Below are 21822 nucleotides of genomic sequence, written 5' to 3' on the forward strand. Positions count from 1 at the left end.
TACATGGCACAACAATCCAACAGTGCGGTGCTCCAGAAAAAAGACACATAGGTATTAGTGTGATTATATCAATGTCCTACTGTAGCTGGGCAGCAGCTCATCTATTCTAATCCTACAACAATAGTGAAGCTAAGAAGGTACATATTTGACTAGTTCCTGGATAAGATATCTCTGGGAAACACATGCTCCTTGTTCTGACGTTTTCATAAAAGAGGTGGATATAACCATTTATTAGAAACTGCAAAAATTATTTTGGATTACAACTTCCAGAACCCCCCAGCTAGCACACCCACTGTCACTGCCATTTAAATACACTCTTCCCTTCATGGCACAGACACACTGATATATTGCCCTCATTTCTTGTACCCTGTTTGTTGTTCTGAATAAACTTTCATGTAGAGATCAAGAAAGTTTATTCTTTGCAAACCTCATGAAAAGAACTGATTGCCATGGGATGGAAAGGTCTTCAGCTGATGTTGTAAATGATTGTCTTAAGACACCAAGGCAAAATGAAAAGGTGACAATGGCGGGCAAAGGACCCTGTCACACTAACCAGGGGGTTCTCTCACAGCAGCCACTCACCGGCTTCCACAATGGCTGGTTTGTTGCTGGGACAGACAGATAGGACCTTGAGGACACGGCTGGTTGTCCACAGCAGCTTCTCATATGTATAACTCCGCATAATCTGAACAAGAGCTTGTGGGCCTCCATTGGCCAAGATAATGAGCTGAAAAAGCAAAAACATATCACAAACAGTTGATCTAGACTCTGTGAGTATCCTGAAACCCAGAGTGCTGGGTTGGAACTTGAAAACTCCAGGTCCCAACTCCACTGACTCATGAAATTCATTTAGTGTTTTGGGCCTGCTACTTCCTCTCTCAGTATGACTGCTATGTTTTGTAAGAATAAATGGGGAGGTGGCCATGAATGCCATCCCCTTTTTGTTCACTGGTATAACCTCAGGATATAAATGCAACTAATAAAGCAAAGGTAGAACTGTGGAGCCCTCCCGCAACCCTAAACAGTACAGCCGCTGGACAGGAATGTTGGGGGTTGCAGTCCATCTGGGGAGCTGCACATTTCCTGCCTCTGCTGTATTGGATAGTCCAGGTTGGTTTAAATTACACTGCCACATTAGCAAAAAGAAAAGGGTAAAAACATTTTAATTTGTGAAGGCTTTTGGCAGGGGTCTACTTTTTGCTTGCTTTTCCTGCTACAGTCATAAAATACTGACAACTGCTTTTTAAATGTATTGCAGAATATCATCTCTTGTCTTTTTAAAGGAAGAAAAAAAAATGGAAGGAAGCCTTGATGAGGCTGCTTAGGAACAGAATTATTGTGGATCCCCAGGTGCTATAATAAAGTCATGATTATAGCACACTCACTGAAATCAATGGGAAAGTTAGTAATAACTAATATAGCCCACAGGATTCACTGAGCCTATTCTAAGAATGATTGAGTCTGGATCCAACTCAATAATCTCTCCTTTCTCTGCAACCCCATCCACTACATTTGCTCACTCAACAGCTTCCTCAGATCATATTGTAATCCTGCCTCAATCTACAGGGAGAGGTGGGAAATAATAATAATAATAATAATAATAATAATAATAATAAGTCACTCACAACCCCACAACAAATGAAGTCTTCTAGTTACTTAGTGTGACTTCCCTTTTCCTTACCTTGCTTTCCTGGTTCCCATAAGCAAGAAGCTGCAGGCAGTCAGTGGTGATGGCAAGGAACTTTGGATTATTCTTGGTCAGCAGGGGGACCATTTTCTGCAGCCCATCAGCCAGGCGCACAGCCATCTTGGCCCCTTCCTGGTATAGCAACAGATTGTGAAGGGTGGTGATGGCATAAAACAAGACTGACTCCACAGGAGAACTAGGTACAGAAGCAGCGGGAGAAAAATGGGGCAAGAGAAAGAATTTCTGTTATTTCAAGGCACATAGCAATCCTCCTGTTCCCCAGATAAATACAGTCAACCTTACTTATCCACGGATTTTTTTATCCATGGATTCAAGGATCCACAATTTGAAAATACTTATAATATTACAATAGGCAAACCTTGATTTTGCCATTATATAAGGGCACCATTTTACTCTGCCATTGTATATAATGGGACTTGAGCATTCTGGATTTTGGTATCCCCTAAGCATCCTGGAACCATACTTCAGAAGATACCAAGGGACCACTGTATAAATTATAGTAAAATTTGAAACTACAACGAAAAACAATTGAATACATTACTATTATCCACTCTGTCTTCAATTCTCAAGCCCACACAACTAAGGATGGTGCAGTCTGGAAGAAATAACTGTTTTATGTATCTTAACTGAAGGATGCCCTAAAGAGTTTGGATACTACCTTATACAGAGTAGGTATGAATGAAGGTTCATCTAGTCCAGTAAGGTCTATGTTGACAGGCTGGTGGTAACAACCCCCAGTCAGAGAAAGGACTTTCCCAGGTCTAGTAGCCAAGATGCTTTTTTAAAAAATAGATTCAAGAACCAAATCTGGGAAGTTGCTATGTGCCAACTGCTGCATCACCAAAGTATACAGCTCCCTTATAAGAAGTGAGAGTGAGGCTCCACCTCACCAATGTGTACATCTCACGCCACTCTCTTGATGATCTGGCCTACGACTTCCACAGTTCCTGTCCATTGGCTGTTCTAGTTGCACCTTATGAGACTTGTACTTTAAAAAGCCAGAAGAGCAACATGTTGTTTAGTCCTGAATTCTAACCTATTTCTATCTCTACTCTGCCAGACACTAGGATCCCTGAGCTTGTATCTTTCTGTATATCTAGTACTTGCCCTGCTGCTTAAGCTACAGTTCATTCCTTTCAAATGTTTATAATTTCTTTATTTCTTTATTTTTATTTTATTTATATCTCATATTTCCCCAAATATGGGAACCAAAGCCAAAGCTATAAGTGAAGTGGTGGCTGTTAATTTTTGTGTGTGTGTGTGTGTGGCAAACTACCAAACTTTATTGTGGGGCAGCCACTGGCAGTGTGTCTTTGCATGGGGGTGGGTAAAATGGGGCATGCAAATAGGAAAGGGGGGGGGGATATTTGGAATTTACAGGACTTATCAATTACAAGGAAAGTGTCAGGGAAACCAAGCAAGGCTTGGCTATGGCACGCTGAGACATGCATTTCCAAAAACAAAGCCAGCGCCTCCATATTAAGGCAGCTGCTACTCAGCTCCATTTTGTGCCAGTTGGGTGTGGGCTTGCAGTTGGCAAGGTGCCGCTGCAGCTGAAGTGCCTAGGAAGATTTCCATGGCAAATGAATAGACACAATTTCCAGAACAGGAGCGCTTATAATAGCTCTAGAAGGTTCCAAATATGCTCTGTGCAGGTGCAGGAAAACCAAATTGTGTGATTCACAGAAACCATGAAGAAGAAGTGAAAATCTTCAAGCACTACCAACTAACAATCATTGGGCAGCTCAGAGGCAACCCAACCCAGCATCCAGAATAGGTCATATGCTTAATTTTGAGAGGTACAAAAGGTTGAAGTGCCCTGTGTCCTGAATACTGTGTGGTGTGATCCCAGGGGTATAAGAATTACTTGCAATAATTCACTGGTAGGGGAACAGCACTCTCTATGGGCACAGAAACAATGAAAGTGAACACCAATGTCAGGCTGAGCCTTGGGACAAATTAAACTATTCAATCACAACCCAAACAACCTGAATGCAATTGTTAGCAGCCTGAGTAAGTGTCCCATATATTGCTCAGATTTGAAAGCCCTCATATAGATGATGGCAACTATGGCTGATGTCACCTGGGAACATTTGGGAGGTTTTACAAACCCTTAAAGTTTTCTCTTGGTTGGTCTTCACATCCAGGACCCAATGATGCAATTGGTGCAATTGCTCCAGGCCCCTCACTGGCTAGGGGCCTCGGTGCTGAAGGGAAAAGGTGTATCTTGCTTTCTCTAATTCCTCAGTTGCTTCCCAGACCTCTCGATGCTTATTCCCTTACTCTCTAGATTTTGTGTGTGACTTGAGTAACAAGTGTATGGGGTCAGGCAGTTAGACTCATTCAAGCTGCAGGTCTGAAAAAGGGTTCATGCATGAAGATTTTGGGCTGCTGTCTCAGTTGCTGTGCCATGTATATTTTGCTTATTTATCTCTTTTCTACATTACCACTGTTAAAGTGGCTCACCTATATGGTGCAAAGAGCCCCCCTGTTTTTGGAACTGTTCCAGGGCACCAACCATCTTAATCCAATTGCTGGCTACAGAAAGCAATACCTAGTGATGGTTCTGAACTTGTATTATGTCTATGTGATGTTATTGTTTTAAATAACTGTGTATTGTTTTGCACCAGCCTAAATATGGCTTGAGGAGGCTAGGTATAGCAATGTGTTAAAGAAAAGGCACACAAGTAAGAACTGAACTGGGTTCTCATCCAGACTGGAGCTGGCACAATGCAAGCAGGAAAATCAAATCAGAGAAGGAGGCAGGGAAAAGGACAGTTTTTGTTCTGCACACACAGGAAAAACTGCAACTGATAAAAGCTGAGCTATGCTAAGGGCTGCAGGATTACCTGAGCATGCGCACAAGAGCTGGGATACCACCAGACTTAAAGATGGAGAGCAGCCCCTCACGATGGTGGGAAAGGTTATGGAGGATGCTGGTGGTGCAGCGAGCTGTATCTAAGTCACTGGTATTCTGCATGGTGCGAACCACAGCGGCCACAATCTGAGGTGACTGCATTAGAGCACGGCGTGATGCCTCCTTCTTGGAGAGCTGGTTTACAATCATAGCAGCTTTGCTGACCACCACCTGGAAAGAATAAAGGTTACTGGCAGTTGACTAAGATGGCACAGACAGAGCACCCTGCTTTATTATGCTTCCTCTTTGTACCTTTCAATTGGTAACTAAATTTACTCATATACTTTAGACAGATTTTGCCCAAGGAGCAGCCAAATTTCATAGTCTGTAATGGTCACACATGTTAACGTGTTTTCCTCTACGCTGCATGATTCAATGCCCTTCTGTGAGGCATATGGAAGGGTCAAAAGCTACATAAGTTGAAATTCACTGAAGCTGCTATTGCTATTCCAGGCTTGGATGGATATCCAAGCATATCCTTACAACCACATGAGCTAAGCACTTCATCTGAGAAAAGGAAGTAATGTGAAGAAGGCTGAAATACTGTCTCTGTGGCCAGTGCCACATTCTGCAAGTTCCATGCAGTTCCATGCCATCACAGAATACATAACATAGGATTACTTTCAGGGCTATGTTGCGCTATAGAGCCTAGTTCTAGTTGATCATATAGACTTCTTGCAACAGTTCAAATGCACCGTCTTACCGGATCCTCATCATTGAGGAGTTTGGTGAGCTCAGGGATGGCACGAGTGGCCAATTCGGCATCATCCTGATAGTTAATGAGGTGCACGATGGCCGACTTGAGCATCTGAGAGGGTTCAGCCAACCGCTGTACGTTCGTCTGCTGTCCCTCAACTTGGGTGGTGATGAGAAGGGATCGGTCCTCCACCGTTTCTGGGTACATGGCGGCTCGGATTCGCTGGGCACGGGTCATAGCAAGCTGAGACTCCAACTCTGCTGCAAAGGAGGTAGGTAAGACAGGATTAGCACAGAGGAAGTCCCAACCAGGATTTCCATAAGCCACATTGGGAGGTTCATGAAACTGCTTCAGCTCCACAAGGTGCAAAAGACTTAGCATGTGAGCAAAGAGATAAGGCAGGAGTTAATTAGCTAGCCCGATTAGGCAGTTGTAACACAAAGCTGCTTAATTAAAAAACATGAAAGTGAGATGGGAAATGGGGAATGGCTCGCAGAAAGGCTTGACACACACACGGACTGGGGGTGGGGTGGTTCAATTATTGCAGCAAACTGCATTGATGCTATAGAAAGAATTGTGGTGAAATAAGTTTGCTGCCTCTGCTAGTGCATTCTTTGCAGCACTCAAAATCTCTTGAGTTTCTGTTGTATTCTTCCTTCAGCTCAGCAGGCAAAGGATGATTCTTTCCGTCTCCTGCTCTTTTCACATAGAGTTGATATCACTTAGCAAAATTTGCAAATTTCTGTGATGCCAGGTGATGTCAGTCACCTGTAATATCATCCTTCACAGAGGATCATTTCTATACTCTCTCTGCCTTCTGACACTTCCAAAGACAGACTGCAAAACAGCATGTAGGTGGCACGTGGACTCCCCAAGCCCTCCCTAGAAAATGTGCTGCCAAATTTCTGCACCGAACTGCAACACTGAATTTGAATGGCAACTCAGGAAAAAAACAAACCTTAAAGCATTTCACTTGCATTAAATTTCTGGGGGGGTGGGTTTGACAGCAAACCACTGCAAGTCATTTATTTCAACCAAGCAAAACTCTTGCTTTAAATGCCCCTCTCCCAGTTTAGCATCAGATTTCAGTGGACACAGTTGCAGCCTCATGTATAAGGGAGAGCCCCTATGCTGCTATGCTCAGTGGAGGAAAGCGCTGTCCTTAGAAGTCTCACTGGTCTCATTTCAGCACTAACTTAAATTCATTCAAGCATACCCACTCTAGTGCTCATGACTAGAATTTTAGTCTAGTGGCCTATGGGTTCGATTTTGATTTTGCTGAATTGTTTTTATGATGTCATTGCTTGTAATCCTCCCTCCCTCCGTCAAGATCTTCAAATACCAAGCAGGCTATAAATGTTGTTAATTAATAAAATAAATACAGTAAAAATATAAGTAGAGTGTTCAAATGTACGTTCACAGTAAAGGTGGGCCCAGGTTTCAAAAGGCTGGAGAATGCTCTTTTAAGGAATGTCATCTTCCTTATTTTGTCCTCTGCACCATCCTTTCTGCAGCTAGCAAGACAATAACTATTTCTGTAGCCACAGCAATTCATGAAAATTCTATTCCTAAACTAAACGATTTCCCTCCCTCCCCCCAAGTTTAAAATGTGAATAGAAGATAAAATATTCTGCTGCTGGTGTTTGATCTTATCATAACATGAAAAATAAATAAGAGAAGGACCTGCTTACAGACTCCACGAAATAAAATTTGTTCAGTTTTCTTTTTGTTAATGCAGAAGTGTACTGTAAAACACATTGGGAGATCCACCAGGGCTGCAGCAGGAATTGTGCAGCCCTCTGGATGTTGTCAGACTGTTAAATCCCAGCTTTCCTTGCTATTGGCTAAATTGGCTTGGGCTACTGGGCCTTTCATCTGGAGGACCTTGTGGTTCCTATCCCTGAAATATGGTGAAAAAGTGGTATTTAACACTGCAGTGTCACAGGATTTCAGATAAAGGCATGTTCTGAAGACCTCACAATAACAGTAGCTTTGCTGAGCTAAACAGTCAAATTTTTGTTATAGCCTGGATAAGAGACTTTCTTGTTGTTGTGTACCTTCAAGTTATTTCTTAACACATGGTGACCCTAAGGTGAACAGATCATGGCGTTTTCTTGACAGAATTTGTTCAGAGGAGGTTTGTCCTTGCCTTCCTTTGAGGCTGAGAGGTTGTGACCTGCCCAAGATCACCAAATGGGTTTTTATTGTCAAGTGGCAATTTAAACCCTGGTCTCCAAGTGTTCTAGTCCAACATTCAAACCACTACATCATGATGACTCCTTCCTAAGTTATTCTGTATCAGGACTGGGCAAAGTGTAGTCCTATAGATATTACTGGATTACCAGTATAGGAAATGGTGTAGAATGCTGGGAGTTGTAGTCCAACATCTGGCAGTCCACACTTTGCCAACCCCATGGTTTCTATTATATAATAATGGCACATTTTAAGTGTAACAAATGAGTATGTACTTTTAAAATAAACATTTACCTTGAGCCTGAGCCTGAGCCTGAACCTGAGCTTGCCCTGCTCCAGACTGGCTATAAGTGGTGGTCTTCTTAATGGTGTACTGCTTGCCATAGAGATCATCATCATCCACCAAGCACTTGCTGCTGACAGAAGGAACCTGGGTGTTTAGCCCAGAATGGATGCCCGAATCGTAAGTGTAGGTCTGCTGCCATTCTGTCACCTTGATGGGTTGTTCCATCATGTTCACCACCTCCATGGCTGCTCTGCAAGAACATCAAACTTGATTAGAGAATTTCTGTCATGACTCATGCCAACAGTTAATTCCTGCCTAGTATCAAGTTCTAGTTAATGGATAAACCTGAATGCTTCAATAAGATTTTAATACTGTTCCTTGCTACAAGGAGTCTGCCATTTTTTGTCACCTATACTGACAGTTTGGGGTGTGTTTGTTTCTTTTCAGCAATTTCCCCAGGGCCTGGAAGAAATTACTCCTTTGCACTACAGCTCCCTGGGAAAATATGTTGCTCAAAAGATAATTTTGTCAAGCTCTGAACTCCACATACAAGAAGCGAGGCCATACAGATTCCACTTTCTGTTCAGCTCATGTACTCTCTCCTCTTCCAGTTAATTCCACCTCTTTGATAACAAGAATAATTTTCCTGCCTTCATTTCTATCCTGCTAATCTATTGCATGAGGTTGACTAAACACTTTGAAACTGAAACACGTAACAGGAACACTAACATGAAAACACACAAAGATTTCACAGCTTTTGCAGAGCTCTGGGTAGCTATGCTAACTTTACAGACAAGGAGAACAGCCCTTTCCACAACTGTGGTATAATTTCTTTGATACTTTTACCACATTGTACATTAACAATAGTCCCACGAGGCATGGCACATATAGCTACCCTCTATCTAGCGTAAGAGATTGCCCAAAACCGATAATGGATTACCTCTACCTTTCATAATTTTGCCTTCCCCTCTTTTGAGATCTGTCATTGCGTTACTGATGGTCCTGAGAATAAAATGTTTCCACAAAGCACCAATCAACAAATTCTATAGGTCTGGGGATCAATTTTCCATGTGTAGGATCTGCCACAGGCTGCAGCACCCCCAAAGTAAAAGTGGCTCCAGTTGGTGAAAGTAGTTTCTTTAAACTATCTGGAAGTGGCTGGTGGTTTATTTGAAGTATTTACAGCCTATGTTCTGAGACACAGTCTGATCACTGTGCAAAGAAAAAGAAAAGAGGACCACATGTTTGCTGCTCTATTAACAGTAAGACAGTTTTTAAAAGCCACACTCACTGCCATTTGCATGAAGAGAATCTTTTTTTAAAATATACTTATCTTTTAAAATATTCTAAACACTACTGTTTGCATTTTGTTATTTTTATGCTATTTCAGTATCTAGAAGCTGTTCAGTGGCTTCTTTTGTGATGACCAACTATTAATATATCCAAATATTCTGCCTCCTGCTTTAGTTTAAAACTCCTGGGTCAGGGACCTTGTCTTCTTTCTTTCTGTTACTAGTTTTATTACTATGGAAAAGGTATATGCATGGAAAGGGACAAAAAAAACCCCTACACAATATAGTTTCCTCCTTTTTATACTGAAACAAACTAACACAACTACTTCTTCGAAATATACAATAAAATGTTCATTTTACTCTGCTGGGTTATTTTAACCTGCCCTTACTGTCATGACAGTATGGTCTAAAAATGACTTGGGGAGTGCAATTTTATTCTTTGTGCTAACAGAAGTCAAGAGAATGCCATTCCCCCACTCCCTCGCATTCCTCTGAAAAGTAGTTTTTTAATGAATAAGAGAAGGGGGGGGAGAATTGCCATGCTGATTGCAACTGCATGTGTTGTAAATCTCTCGCTCTCTCTGAATCTATACTTCTACGATTCATACTGTGACACAAAGAAAGTCTGGAACAAGATAAAGTTAGTTTCAGGAAAAGAAGCCACTATTACACTGTAACTACCAGCTATCTGTCATGAGAGAGTGACTCAGAAGGGTGTTTCTAGGAGGAGAGAGGTGTAAACCAATCCACCAGGCACTCTTAATTCAGGACAGGGAAAAGGAGCAGCTATTAGGAGCACCAATGAAAAAGTCTTTAAATGTGGTTTCATATTAAAGCATAAAAAAACCTCAAGGCAGCCAAGAGCAGGAAGAATGAGGTTTTGAAAGCCAACACAACAAAAAGGACTTTTGAAAAGAAATTCATTTCTAGGCCATCCTCAGAATGCCTAAAAATAAACACACACCACTTTCAGGATGCATATTTTGGGATGCAGGGTTATTTGATTTGTTTTTGAAAGAAACATGTATTGCTGCCACCTGCCAAGGTGGGTGGGCAAGTGGGGGCGAGGGAGACGAGAAAAGTACGGAGAGAACACACCACCCGCTGAGATATTATCAAGCCTGGCCGGAGATCTGCTTGGAAGCCTGCTTCAGAGCCAGCCCCCTTTCCTAAGGCAGAGAAAAAGGGCAGAGAAACCATATTAAATTGACCAAGCACCAGCTCAGAGGATGCCAGCTTTGCCCTCAGCGATGCAGTGGAACCAGGACTCATGGGGTCAAAGCACTGAGCCTAGAGGGGCTGATGACCTAATTGCCTCTCAGCTTAGCTACAATTCTCACAGTAGTTGGAGTGAAGAATGGGTTTTCTCAGCAGCAACTTACTGCTACAAGCTAGCCCTAATGTATGGCAAAATATGTGAGGGTGATTTGATCTTGAATGTGCAATTAAGACCCATTAGATTGGTGAAGCTAAAAATTGCTGGACCTGGTTTGTTGACAGGAATAAGCACAGCTGCCTTCCGTTTTTGGTCCTCCTTGGGTCTATGGCAATTCAGATTTCCCTCCATCTAGAGCTGTAGCAGTGGACTGGACAGAACCCATTAGAAGGCCAACCTTTGGGAAGGAAATGGGATGGGAGAAATGCAGAAATGACAGGCTAGCAATGCTGTTTTCAGGGATGCCACAGAAACAGTCCTGTAGGCCTAGATGTGACCCACAGACTATCCCTTGCCTATTCCAACAGTAGACACTGACCAAGAGCTGGCTGAGAGCTGGCATGCATAATGCATAATGCAAGGGACAGCAAGGAAACCAAACATCCACATTGGTGGGAGGAGGGTAGAGGTCTGACTGTTTGTCTTTCTGGTAGTACTGCAGGAACATAGGTACAGTTGAACACTTGAGGAAGGTGTCTGAGACCAGGGGGAAATAAACCTTTGGGTAACTGGCTGTTTAATCAAGCATAACTCACCAACAGTATTCTGTCCATTGTCTCCAAAACAGTTTTTTTCCCATTTTGTTTTGTTTACACAAAAACCCTCGTGTTTAAGTATTTGAAGGGGGGGTCATATTGAGGATGGAACAAGCTTGTTTTCTGCTGCTCCAGAGAATAGGACATGGAACAATGAATGCAAGCCACAGAAAAAGAGATTCCACCTAAACATTAGAAGGAATGTCCTGACAGTAAGAGGTATTCAACAGTGGAACACACTCCCTCACAGAGTGGTGGAGTCTCCTTCTCTGGAGGTCTTTAAACAGAGGCTGGATGGCTGTCTTTTGGGGGTGTTTCGATAGTGTATTCCTGAATGGCAAGGGGTTTGACTGGATGGGCATTGTGGTCTCTTCCAATTCTATGATTCTATGAAAAAGTCCCAGCAGTCATGAGAAAAGAGAAGATATCCTCTTAAGAACTGATAACTGTTTCAAGAAGAGGAAGCAGAGAGTAGGTGTTAAATATTCAGTCCTTTCAACTAAGAGATATAAATATTGGGTCTACCACAGATCTCTATTGTGATCAGTGTCTTTAAATTCATTTAGAAATTATCTGGAGTTGGGATGAGCAGACAGACAAATTTATTTGTCAAGAGTAGCAAATTGGGAGAAAGGAAAAGAGTAAATCACATTCATTGTAAGTAAGTGTAAAATGATGCACACTGGGGCAAGACAGACAGACAGACACACACACACACACCAATTTCATTTATATACTGATGGGATATGATCTAGTGTTGACTAGCTGAGAAAGAGATTGAGCTGTCCATCACAACCCTGAGATCTCTTGCTTGGCCAGTCAGCATTAGCTCACATCCCATCAATGTATATGATCCTGCTGGTAGGGAGGGATGGAGGTCTCTCAAAGGTGTAGTCCAAAAAAGTAACTTGTCCAAGCTTTAGATTGTTATGATTAAGGAAAGAGCCTCACCTTGAAGAGAACATTAAAAAAATGGACACACCCAAGGAAGAAAAAGCAGCAAGTTGCCATCTTTTCCTTCCTCAGAGAAGCCTGTCAGACAGGTTCCTCCTTCCAAATTGCAGGTAGAACAAAAAGTGAAGTAACTACATATTTCTTTGAAAAATGGCTTATTAGCCTGATGTTTCCTTTGCCAGCAGCCAAGCAAGTCATTGTGGTGCACAGATCAGAAGGCTTGGCCACTGTGTCAACTTGACAGTTTTTTTGCCACTCACTTCTGGGCCATTTACCAAGCTCTTCCATGAAAAGCATTGGAAAACAAAATACTTTGGATGTTAAAATGTGGTACTGTAGAATCAATCATTAACAGAACCAATAATTTGATTTGACTTCAAGTGGAAGGGAGTCAAAAAGGGAAGTGATGGCAACAGGGGTGGCCATGAACTCCTTTCCATTTGCAGAAGTAGTCAGTATCAGCAGCTGCCACCACTGTCAGCGAGCAACTCCCTTAACTGACCCAGCCATCAGACTTGCCAGACCCAAATGGGCTGGTAGATGGAAACAGCAGCCCACCCCCACCGGTGGATGGCAGAAGATGCCCTGGCTAGTGGAGGGGGGTGGCTGTCTTGGGAAGGACAGTGAGTAACTATACCACTGAGTTTTCACTCCCCTCTGACGTGTCACTGGGTGCAGTCCACCCCACCCCCCCGTGACACCCCTCCTGAGATGCACTGTTAGATTGCTTCTTTTAGGCCTAACACGAACAGTCTTCTGACACAACTAGAACCCACAGCCAGTCCAGCTCCAAAGCCCAATTTGCAAATTTCCTTTGTGATCCAGTTGCTATTGCCATGCTGAATTATGTGGCCCAAAACCACACAATGATCTGTGTGTGCCCAAGTGTTAAGAGGCTCTGATATGGGGTGGGGCTGTTTTAATCAAGTCAGCAAACCTATTCCTTTCCCCTCCAGGTAATTATGCGAACATGGTTAAAACCACCACACCCTAATAATGGAAGCTGCTTCTCACCTACCTTTAACATGGTGATGATCACATCACACACAAAAAGGAAAAAAGAGAACTGGTGCTCTGTTAGGATTGGGACAGTTCTCTGACACATGCTTTTTAAAAAAACAACAACATAAAAAGTTATGTTCTGTTACCGCAGGTAATTCTCTCCTTTCTCTTTACTGGAACCATATGGCAGCTAGTTAACCAACTGGATCTGCTCCATAATGAATGAGCCGCTGGCAAAGAGATATGCAGAAACCTATACTTCTGGGTGTTCCACTCTCCCAAAATGTGCACTGAGTACAGATTAATACTGTTGTAGGGACAAGCTTTAAGCTTCTAAGCAATTTTGTAAAAAAGAGATTCAGGGAGAGGGAGAGGCAGAAAGAAAGAAATCTGATCAGTTTATAAAATAAAAAGAGCTATAAAATACGGCTAGAATCCATGCATCTTAAACCAGTTTATTACATGAATTGCACATCTACCAGATTCAGGAACAGATTCTAACATGTCACAACTTAGCTGGTTAAAAAAACACCCTCTTTTAAAGAAGTTTATCAATTTCATCCATAAGCTCCCTATTCAAACCCTTCAAACCTACCTGACATACAGTAACTCAGATTTATTGCCTTTTATCAAAAGTCAGCCAATTCTTTCTGATGTTTCTGTCCTTTCAAAGGGGCTGTGAGTACAGCTATTTTTAACATCTACCTGCACCTAGCATTCAAAACACAAACAAGAACGCAACAAGACTTGACAAAATGGGATGAGCAATGCTGCAATACTGTAAAGTATTTCAAGAAAGGAATTACAACAGACATGCCCAGTTTTGGCTCAGCCTTGATAACGCTTTTGATGCACTGACAATTCCCAAGTATTTTTATGGATCTTTATAGATCGTTTTCATTAAATCATAGCTGTTTAAGCAATTATTAAGTCAATTACGTTTTAAATATTGTAAACAGGCATTGATGTGAAGCTCTTAAAGGGAACTATACTGAATAGTCTTGGAATAAATTCACAAAAATCACTAAAAATTATTCACTGGCCTCCTGACCTATACACATCTGTTCACTTAGGCTGGCCATTTCACTTATTTCCTAAGTGAAAAAGAAACCAGCTCCCTTCCCACTTATGAAAAATGTACCAGTTAGGCAGCAGGGAAACAATTCTGATTTGGCAAATGTAGTTTCACAATAGTTAGAGAACTGGACTGATACTTGAAAGAACAACTAACCTATTTAACAGATTTGTTGAGAGGAAGAAGGGGGAAAGAGCCACATAGATCACCCTGAGCACTGAGGAAGGAATGCCCAGATAAAAAAACCATAATAATAAATAATTATAATGACTTGCATGTATATTTCTGCTTATGATTTAAGAAACCAGAACTACTCTTAATTGTGAATGAAACCCATCTTTTGTATTTTCATCAATAGATTTAAAAACAAGAAGCATGATCAACAGCAATCCCAAAGGGATTTCAAAAAGAAAAGGAAAAAACAAGTTCAAAACTACTGAGACAGAATGCTACATCAGATTGATTTCTGATCTCATCCAGCCAGGTAATCACACCTTTACCTACAGTTCCATACTGTGAACAGATAAAATAGGTTTGGGATGCAGGCTATATTCCTATTATCTTTAGTTTCCCTATAATATTAAACTATACCGCAGCCTCTGGCAATCCACTTAATACCTCTGAAAGTGCTGATGCAAGTTAGGGCCAAATTAAGCTTACACTATAACAAAACTAGTTTGTCCTGATGGTGCCTCATTGGCTCTGCCAAAAAGTTCAGGAACATAAGAGAACTAAAGGCTAAAGAGGCATGAATGTGTGGACTGCTGGGTTTTAACAAAAACAAACGCAAAGCACTTTTTTTTCAAGGCCATGCGAGGAAAAGGTGGAGGGGAAGGCAACTAAGCTGGATTTTCACTCCTTGTTCAGGTCCAAACTTTGAGATGCAGCCAACCTCCTTTCTACAGGGTGGGGAGAGCTGATTTCAGAACCATGTTGGAATTGCATTGTTCTTGTCTCTATGAATTCCAATGGGCCCGATTAACCAGTTCAGTGACTGGAGCTGGAGGTTGTGTGTGTGTTTGGGAGAGGGGAATAAGAGACAACTCCCACAGCTGACTTAAAACTAGGGAGTTTCCTTTTATGGACATGCTGAAACAGCTGAACAGAGAATTTGCTCTCACTCTGTAGAGACACATTCCAGCTTCCTTCCTTCCTTCCTCCTCCTCCACCTCCACCCCCACGTCTCCTGCAAGGGCAGCTGAATCACAAATCCAGACAGAGAAGAGACAGTACGGAGAGGTGACGGCATCTAACTTGAGACAGAAAACAAGCACCTCAAAGATTACCTTCCCACAGTATGTCAGGCCAGCTAGCAAAACTTCCTGCAACACGATACTAGCTTTCACCCAAAGACTAAAGTCAGCCTTGCTGACAGTTGCTGTGTGCCTTCAAGTCATTTCCAATTTATGGAGACCCTAAAGCGAACCTACCATGGGATTTTCTTCACAGGTTTCTTCAGAGGGGTTTGTCACTGCCTTCCCCTGAGGCTGAAAAAGTGTGACTTGGCCAAGGTTACCTGGTGGGTTTACATGGTTGAGCTAGGACTCAAACCCTGGTCTCCAGAGTTGTAGTCCAATGCTTAAACCACTACACCATGTTCCATTTAAAGAACTGTCAGTAACCCTTTTACTCCATCAGTAGGAGAGAATTATAAAGCTGAGTCAAAATCTACAGGAGCTTCCTCTTCAGGGCCTTCTCATCCCTCCTCCCCCTGGCATCTTAGTCAATTCTGACTGTCCACCCATAGCCCCAGTTTCACTTTCCATTGATTCAGTTACCTGTGGTGAGCCACAGTGTGAAAACAGTAACACAAACCCCCCTATCTGTGGTTTTGCTCTCCACAGTTTCAGTTAGCCACAGTCAATCATGGTGTGAAAACATTATGGGTTTACAGGTCAGTACTATCCCCAGTTTCAGGGGTCCACTGGAAGTCTTGAGACATATCCACGGCAGATAAGAGCGTCCTGGTGGTGTAGTGGTTAAATGCCTATACTGCAAGCTACCAACTTGTGAGTTTTATCCCAAGGGCTCCAAGATCCACTCAGCCTGGCATCCTTCTGTAGGTTGCTAAAATGAGTACCCAGCTTGTTGGGGGCAATTAGTTTACACATTGTAAACTGGTTAGGTAGTGCTTAGTTCACTGATAAGCAGTATAGAAATGTACTTGCTATTGCTACAAGGAGAGACTACCATAATACATAATATTCTCTTTCTCTTTAAAAGAAGAGCAGGCTTCTAGCCCTCAAAGACTAATAAGATATGACTGGAGGCAATGAGGTAATGACATTCAGAAACAGCTCTTACTGTTGCCACATGGTTCCACGATTTAGATGTGCAGTGACTAGAACAGAGGGTTTAGGGCTCTGCAAAGATCCTTGACCCTCCCCATAAGCAGCACCTGCAAAGCCTTGTTTGCACAAATATTTGCCATCCGATGTGTAAGAACATCTGCAACAAGGTTCTATTTGTATTTTGTTTTATTGACTGATTTATTGCATTTAATCTGGCTTTTGCTCTATGGAGGTCCTCCTCCCCATTTGGACCCCCACAACAACCCTAAGAGGTAAGATAGGCTGAGTCTGAATGATGAGACTGAATGATGGGACTGAGGACACTGCAAATGTCATAGCTGAATGGAGATCTATTGCCCAATCCAACACTCTAACCTCCATATCACACTAACTCTTTGCATGGCATTGGCATACACCATCATCCCACAAGCCATGTGACACTCTTCTGTTGAAGTACAGTGTCTAGATCAATAGTTCGTAGCCTCTGCTCCATGGAGCCCTCACAGCACCATAAGTCAAAAAGGTTGGGAACCCCTGGACTAGATCAAGGGAAGTAATAGTGCCACACTATTCTGCTTTGGTCAGGCCTCTGGAATACTGTGTCCACTTCTGGACACCATAATTCAAAAAGGATGCTGAGAAATTGGAGCATGTCCAGAGGAGGACGACCAAAATGGTGAAGGGTCTGGAAACCATGCCTTATATCAGGAGCGACTTAAGGAGCTGGGTATGTTTACCCTGGAGAAGAGGAAATTAAAAGGTGGTATGATAGCCCTGTTTCAGTATTTAAAGGGGTGTCATACTGAGGATGGAGCAAACTTGTTTTCTGCTGCTCCAGTGAACAGGACCCGGAACAATGGATGCAAGCTACAGGAAAAGGGATTCAACCTAAACAAGAGGAAGAACTTCCTGACAGTAAGAGCTGTTCGACTATGGAACACACTCCCTCGGAGAGTGGTGGAGTCTCTTTCTTGGGAGATGACACACTCTACAGATCCTGAGGCCCTCTCCCATCCCCCATACCTCCTTTTAAAAACAAAACCCAGTCAATTTTTTGCCTGCCTGATGGCTCAAAACCACTTAGAAATATGGCAGACCCCATCCCTATCAGCTGAAAAAGCACCCAAAACTGAAACCCACTTCTTATTTCAATTTTAGCTGATTTTTGGGAAGTGTCTGACACATTTGTAAGATATCTAAAGGGATGGGGAGTTGGGGGACCAAAACTACTGCTTTGCAGAAGTTTTGAGCCCTTTTGGAGGGCTGGGTGAAATCACTTGAGAGAAGATTTTTTTTTTTTACAGGTTGTGAAGGCTTTGATGCACCAGCGCAGCCCACTGGAGGTACACTGATAAAAACTGATTCCTGCTACCTTTGCAACTGCCTATTCATCTTAGATTTACACATTTGACAAACATCCTTCCTTCTCTTCATTCTTCCACATGGACACCATCTCGACATCCAAAGTCAATGTTTTCCAGAATTTTAGGTCTTTCATTTTGGTCCTGAAGAACTTCATTTTCCATAGGTGGACATTACAAGGTCCTTTCGACTTTCAGCCATGACTCCCAAGACTCCTTGGTATATAGTATGCTGCCTAGGGCTGCTGGAAGATACAGTTCAACAGCATCCAGACAGACACACAATACCCACCAAACTGGTTGAAACTAACTGCTGGTACAGACTGGCAAATAAGAGTCAGCTCCAGGGTGGAGTTGGGGCATGGTGTCTACCCGCTGCATGCCCCGATTCCGCCCCTAAGCCGGCATCACACTGCCCACCCAAAGAGATGTGGGGCAGTGTTTCGGCGGCACAGCATTTACACACTTTTTGCTCCAGGCCATTGGGGCCGCAGCGCCACCCCTTTAGGACCAACTGTTTTTGGCCTAACTTAGCTAGTCACCAGAATGCAGAGTAGAATAACTCTGACATCTCACAAGCCTCTCAGGTTTTCTCACTGGGAACAGAAGTGAGAATTTATGGGAAGATTTTCCTAGTCTTCCTTTTCAAAGGTTGGTAAATATCTAGAAGTTTACATTGCTAAGGAAACAACATCAACACAGAATGTCAAGGAATGTTCTCAAAAAGTTCTGTACCTCTTATCTGAAAATATGAAACACTTTGAATTCCAAAACTTTTAAAGTGCTGACATGAGACTTCAAGGCACTGGCTGAGACACTTCTGATCGTTCATTTGCAAGGCAGAAGCTGTGTTTCATGCAGAAAATTATCAAAAATATTGTATAAAATTACCTTCAGGCTATGTGTATACGGTATATATGAAACATAAATGAATTTTATGTTTAGACTTAGATGTCATCACCCAGATTTCTCATTATGTATATGCAAATATTCTATTTTTTTAAAAAAATCCAAAATCCAAAACACTTTTTCATCCCCAAGCATTCTGGGTAACAGAAACTCAATCTGTGAAATTTTTCGGAGATGCATCACTTGCAGAATTCCCAAACCATGCTGTGGAAGCAGCTGCTGGCAGTAGTCCCTGCCAAGCAAAACCAAAGGATTGTTACCTGACTGGAGAAGACACATACTTTGCTCCTAGTGGGTAAAACCGGTGCTTTAGTGAACATAAAAGAGCATCTCACAGTCACAGAGAACATCTGTGCTGCTACTCCTCTCTCTCTCTCTCTCTCTCTCTCTCTCTCTCTCTCTCACACACACACACACACACACACACACTTTAAAATCATGGACCAAAAAGTCAAACAATAACTAAAACAATTTACTTTTATTATGAGCCGTCTTAACCTATAATTATAGTTCTACACACATTACTGTTTAAAAGCCATACTTTATTAGTTATGGAGTGGTGTGTTTATGAAGTCACTGAAGGTCTTCCAGAACAAATGCCTTGTCAAGAAATAAGTCACATTCTCTCAAACTCAGTTAAAACGCCTTTAAGATTATTGGAGAGGTTATGTAACAGGCAGAGGCTGCTAACTATCATGTTCCTCACTGGGAGATGGGATATATGCTAAGGTGACAAAGGTTTCCCAAAGTGGAAAGCATTGTCTAGATCAGAAAGCAAATATTTATTTATTTATTTATTTATTTATTTATTTATTTATTTATTTTAAAAAATCAATCTAGGGAGAAGTTGTAAATCCACATAAATAGCACACATTCATCTATTCAGGCCATGTGGAGACATCCGGATAGATAGATAAGGCAGACAGACCATAGATATTAAATCTTGCTGCACCAAAGCCAAATCTGAGTAGTAAGACATGGACAGGGGCTAGATGTGGGAAGGGGGAAAGTTACCCATTGTTATGCACAAACAGAACATCCCCTCCCATTTCTGGAGAGAACCAAAAGGCCTGCAGGGCTTCGCTGCTCCCTTTTCAGGCACCACACTGAGCTAGGACAACATAACAACATGTGACTGGAAGCTGCAAGCAATCTATTGTTTTCTCTCACACACTCTTTCTCTTTCTCCCTCTCTCTCTCAAAGAAGGTAGCCATTGCAAGCTGGCCAAACAAAAGCAGCATACCATGGAAGGAGTGTCCGCAATTTCCATCACTGCCTGACTGAAGCATAAATTATCTGTATGCCTATAAACTATGTCATCAAATCTGGATTAGTATGGAACATAGCAGCTTTAACAGAATTCTGGAAATCCTGCCATTTAAAAGTCTTTAAGTTTCTAATTCTTGTGCTTGCAGCATGTGACTTTGTTCCTAGTTTACGATGACTCACTTCAGCTCTGTTACTAGTTCACTTTTCTGCAACCCAGTTCCCTCCAGCATAACTATGCTGTTTGAGATTGTGGGAGGTAGATTCCATCACATCCAAAGAGACTGGATTGGGAAAGACTGATCTAGTTGCTAGGTATATCCTGCCAGAAAACATACATATTTAGCAGCTGCTCCTGACCTAGCTTCAGTTCCACCTCCACTTCAGACTTCCATTCTTTCCTTGGATTGCTCCCCCTCAAACATACAGTTGAAAACCGGAACATAGATGTAATTGAAAAACCGAGTGGGTGGGAGGGAGAGAGAAAATGGGACATTTTAAATGCATCTGAAAAAGGGGGATGACAGGATTAATCAGGAATGTCCCTGCCAAATTAGGACAATTGGAGGGTATGGAGTTCTGGCTTTCCCCCTTTGCCTATTTCCTCATAGCAGTTTACATTCTGCTGGAGTCTGATGCTACCATGGCCACCAACATGACATACAGTGGAACCTTGTTATACGTCGGGGTTTGGTTCCAGGATCCCCCACGGAGAACAAAATCCATGGAAGCTCAAGTCCCATTAAATATAATGGAAGAGCAAAATGGTGTCCCTTATATAAAAATGGAAAATCAAGGTTTGCTATTTGGAATTTATACTTTTTTTTTAATATTTTCAAGCCATGGATGCTTGAATCCATGGATAAGGAGGGCTGACTGTATTAATAGCCCACCTGCCCAGACAGCATATTATCTGGGGTGCCTCTTAGCTGTACCACATCTCAAGCTCATGTTTTTGGCAGAAAAGAGCAGTTGTCTGACTCATTTAAACTATGCAAATGCACAGCAAATTTGCATCATTTACTCTGCTGACCCTACTCACGAAGAGCTATATAAAGGATAAAGGCTCCAATATTTGACCACAAGAGGTCTGTTCAAGTCTTCTGCCCCCATTCCACAACTTCAAACTTAGCGTAGGTGTAGAACCTTCTGGTTTTGATTTTAATGAAAACCACAGTTCTTAGGACTATGCACTATGTGCTCAATCAGGTCTATGGCTGTGCAGCATGCTCACAGTGTACATAAATGTAAGCAGAGCTGCTCATATGATGAGCACCACAAAACCTAGCACTAATGAGCCTCTGAAAATGAGATTGCTATCAACACAAAAAGGTCTTGTGAAGTCTACAGGTCAGACAAGACCACTTATGTTTCTCTGCACAAAAAAATGGGGACATACACATAAAGCATTTTTCAAAGAGCCAAGTTAGCCTCAATTATAACACACAGTCAGTCCCGATACATCACCTTAAGCCATTTCACAGTAGAGGCTATTAGAGGGAAGAGAAGTCTAGGCATTCAAAGAGGAAGCTTGAAGTTCAATTGGAAACTATGTTCTACAGGACTTTGCTTTTTCAAACAAAGGATAATAATGCACAATACATTTCTGATCCCCACCCTGCACCAGCCTGGAAATCTATCCAAATAAAAGACAAGATAAATTTCCTCTGTTCCTCTGTTGTGTTTATAGGATGCTGGAATGGTCCCCAGATCCTACTGACAGGTTAGCAACAAGCTCTTTGATAAAGCTGAGAAAAAGTATGAGGGTTCAGAAAGATAATTTGGGGGGGGGGGGGCCTTCCAGAAAACAGCAACTTGCCTCTGAGTGTCCTTTCACACTGCAAAACAATCACACTTTGGTTCCACTTTAACTGCCACAGCAACATCCCATGGAATCTT

At 42.2% G+C, this 21822-nt stretch overlaps 1 protein-coding gene across 10 annotated transcripts in view; it reads right to left on the reverse strand.

Annotated features, from left to right (window-relative positions):
- Positions 1–21822, reverse strand: part of LOC149309128 (junction plakoglobin) — a 67985-nt gene that overhangs the window by 13109 nt on the left and 33054 nt on the right. For 5 of the 10 annotated variants that reach the window (XM_089531844.1, XM_089531848.1, XM_089531849.1 and 2 more), the window contains 5 exons: positions 7810–8051; positions 5329–5582; positions 4558–4796; positions 1682–1883; positions 583–727 (listed from right to left, as the gene is read on the reverse strand). In XM_089531844.1, the coding sequence (XP_089387970.1) occupies positions 583–727; positions 1682–1883; positions 4558–4796; positions 5329–5582; positions 7810–8044 (1075 nt within the window). In that variant the 5' untranslated portion in view covers positions 8045–8051. The remainder of the gene's footprint in view (positions 1–582; positions 728–1681; positions 1884–4557; positions 4797–5328; positions 5583–7809; positions 8052–21822) is intronic. The other 5 variants (XM_089531845.1, XM_089531847.1, XM_089531852.1 and 2 more) reach the window with 2 other exon arrangements.

The sequence above is a fragment of the Sceloporus occidentalis genome, unplaced genomic scaffold (genome assembly GCF_023333645.1).
Source record: "Sceloporus occidentalis isolate IW3139 unplaced genomic scaffold, rSceOcc1.0.p SCAF_7, whole genome shotgun sequence".
NCBI classification, from domain to species: Eukaryota; Metazoa; Chordata; class Lepidosauria; order Squamata; family Phrynosomatidae; genus Sceloporus; species Sceloporus occidentalis.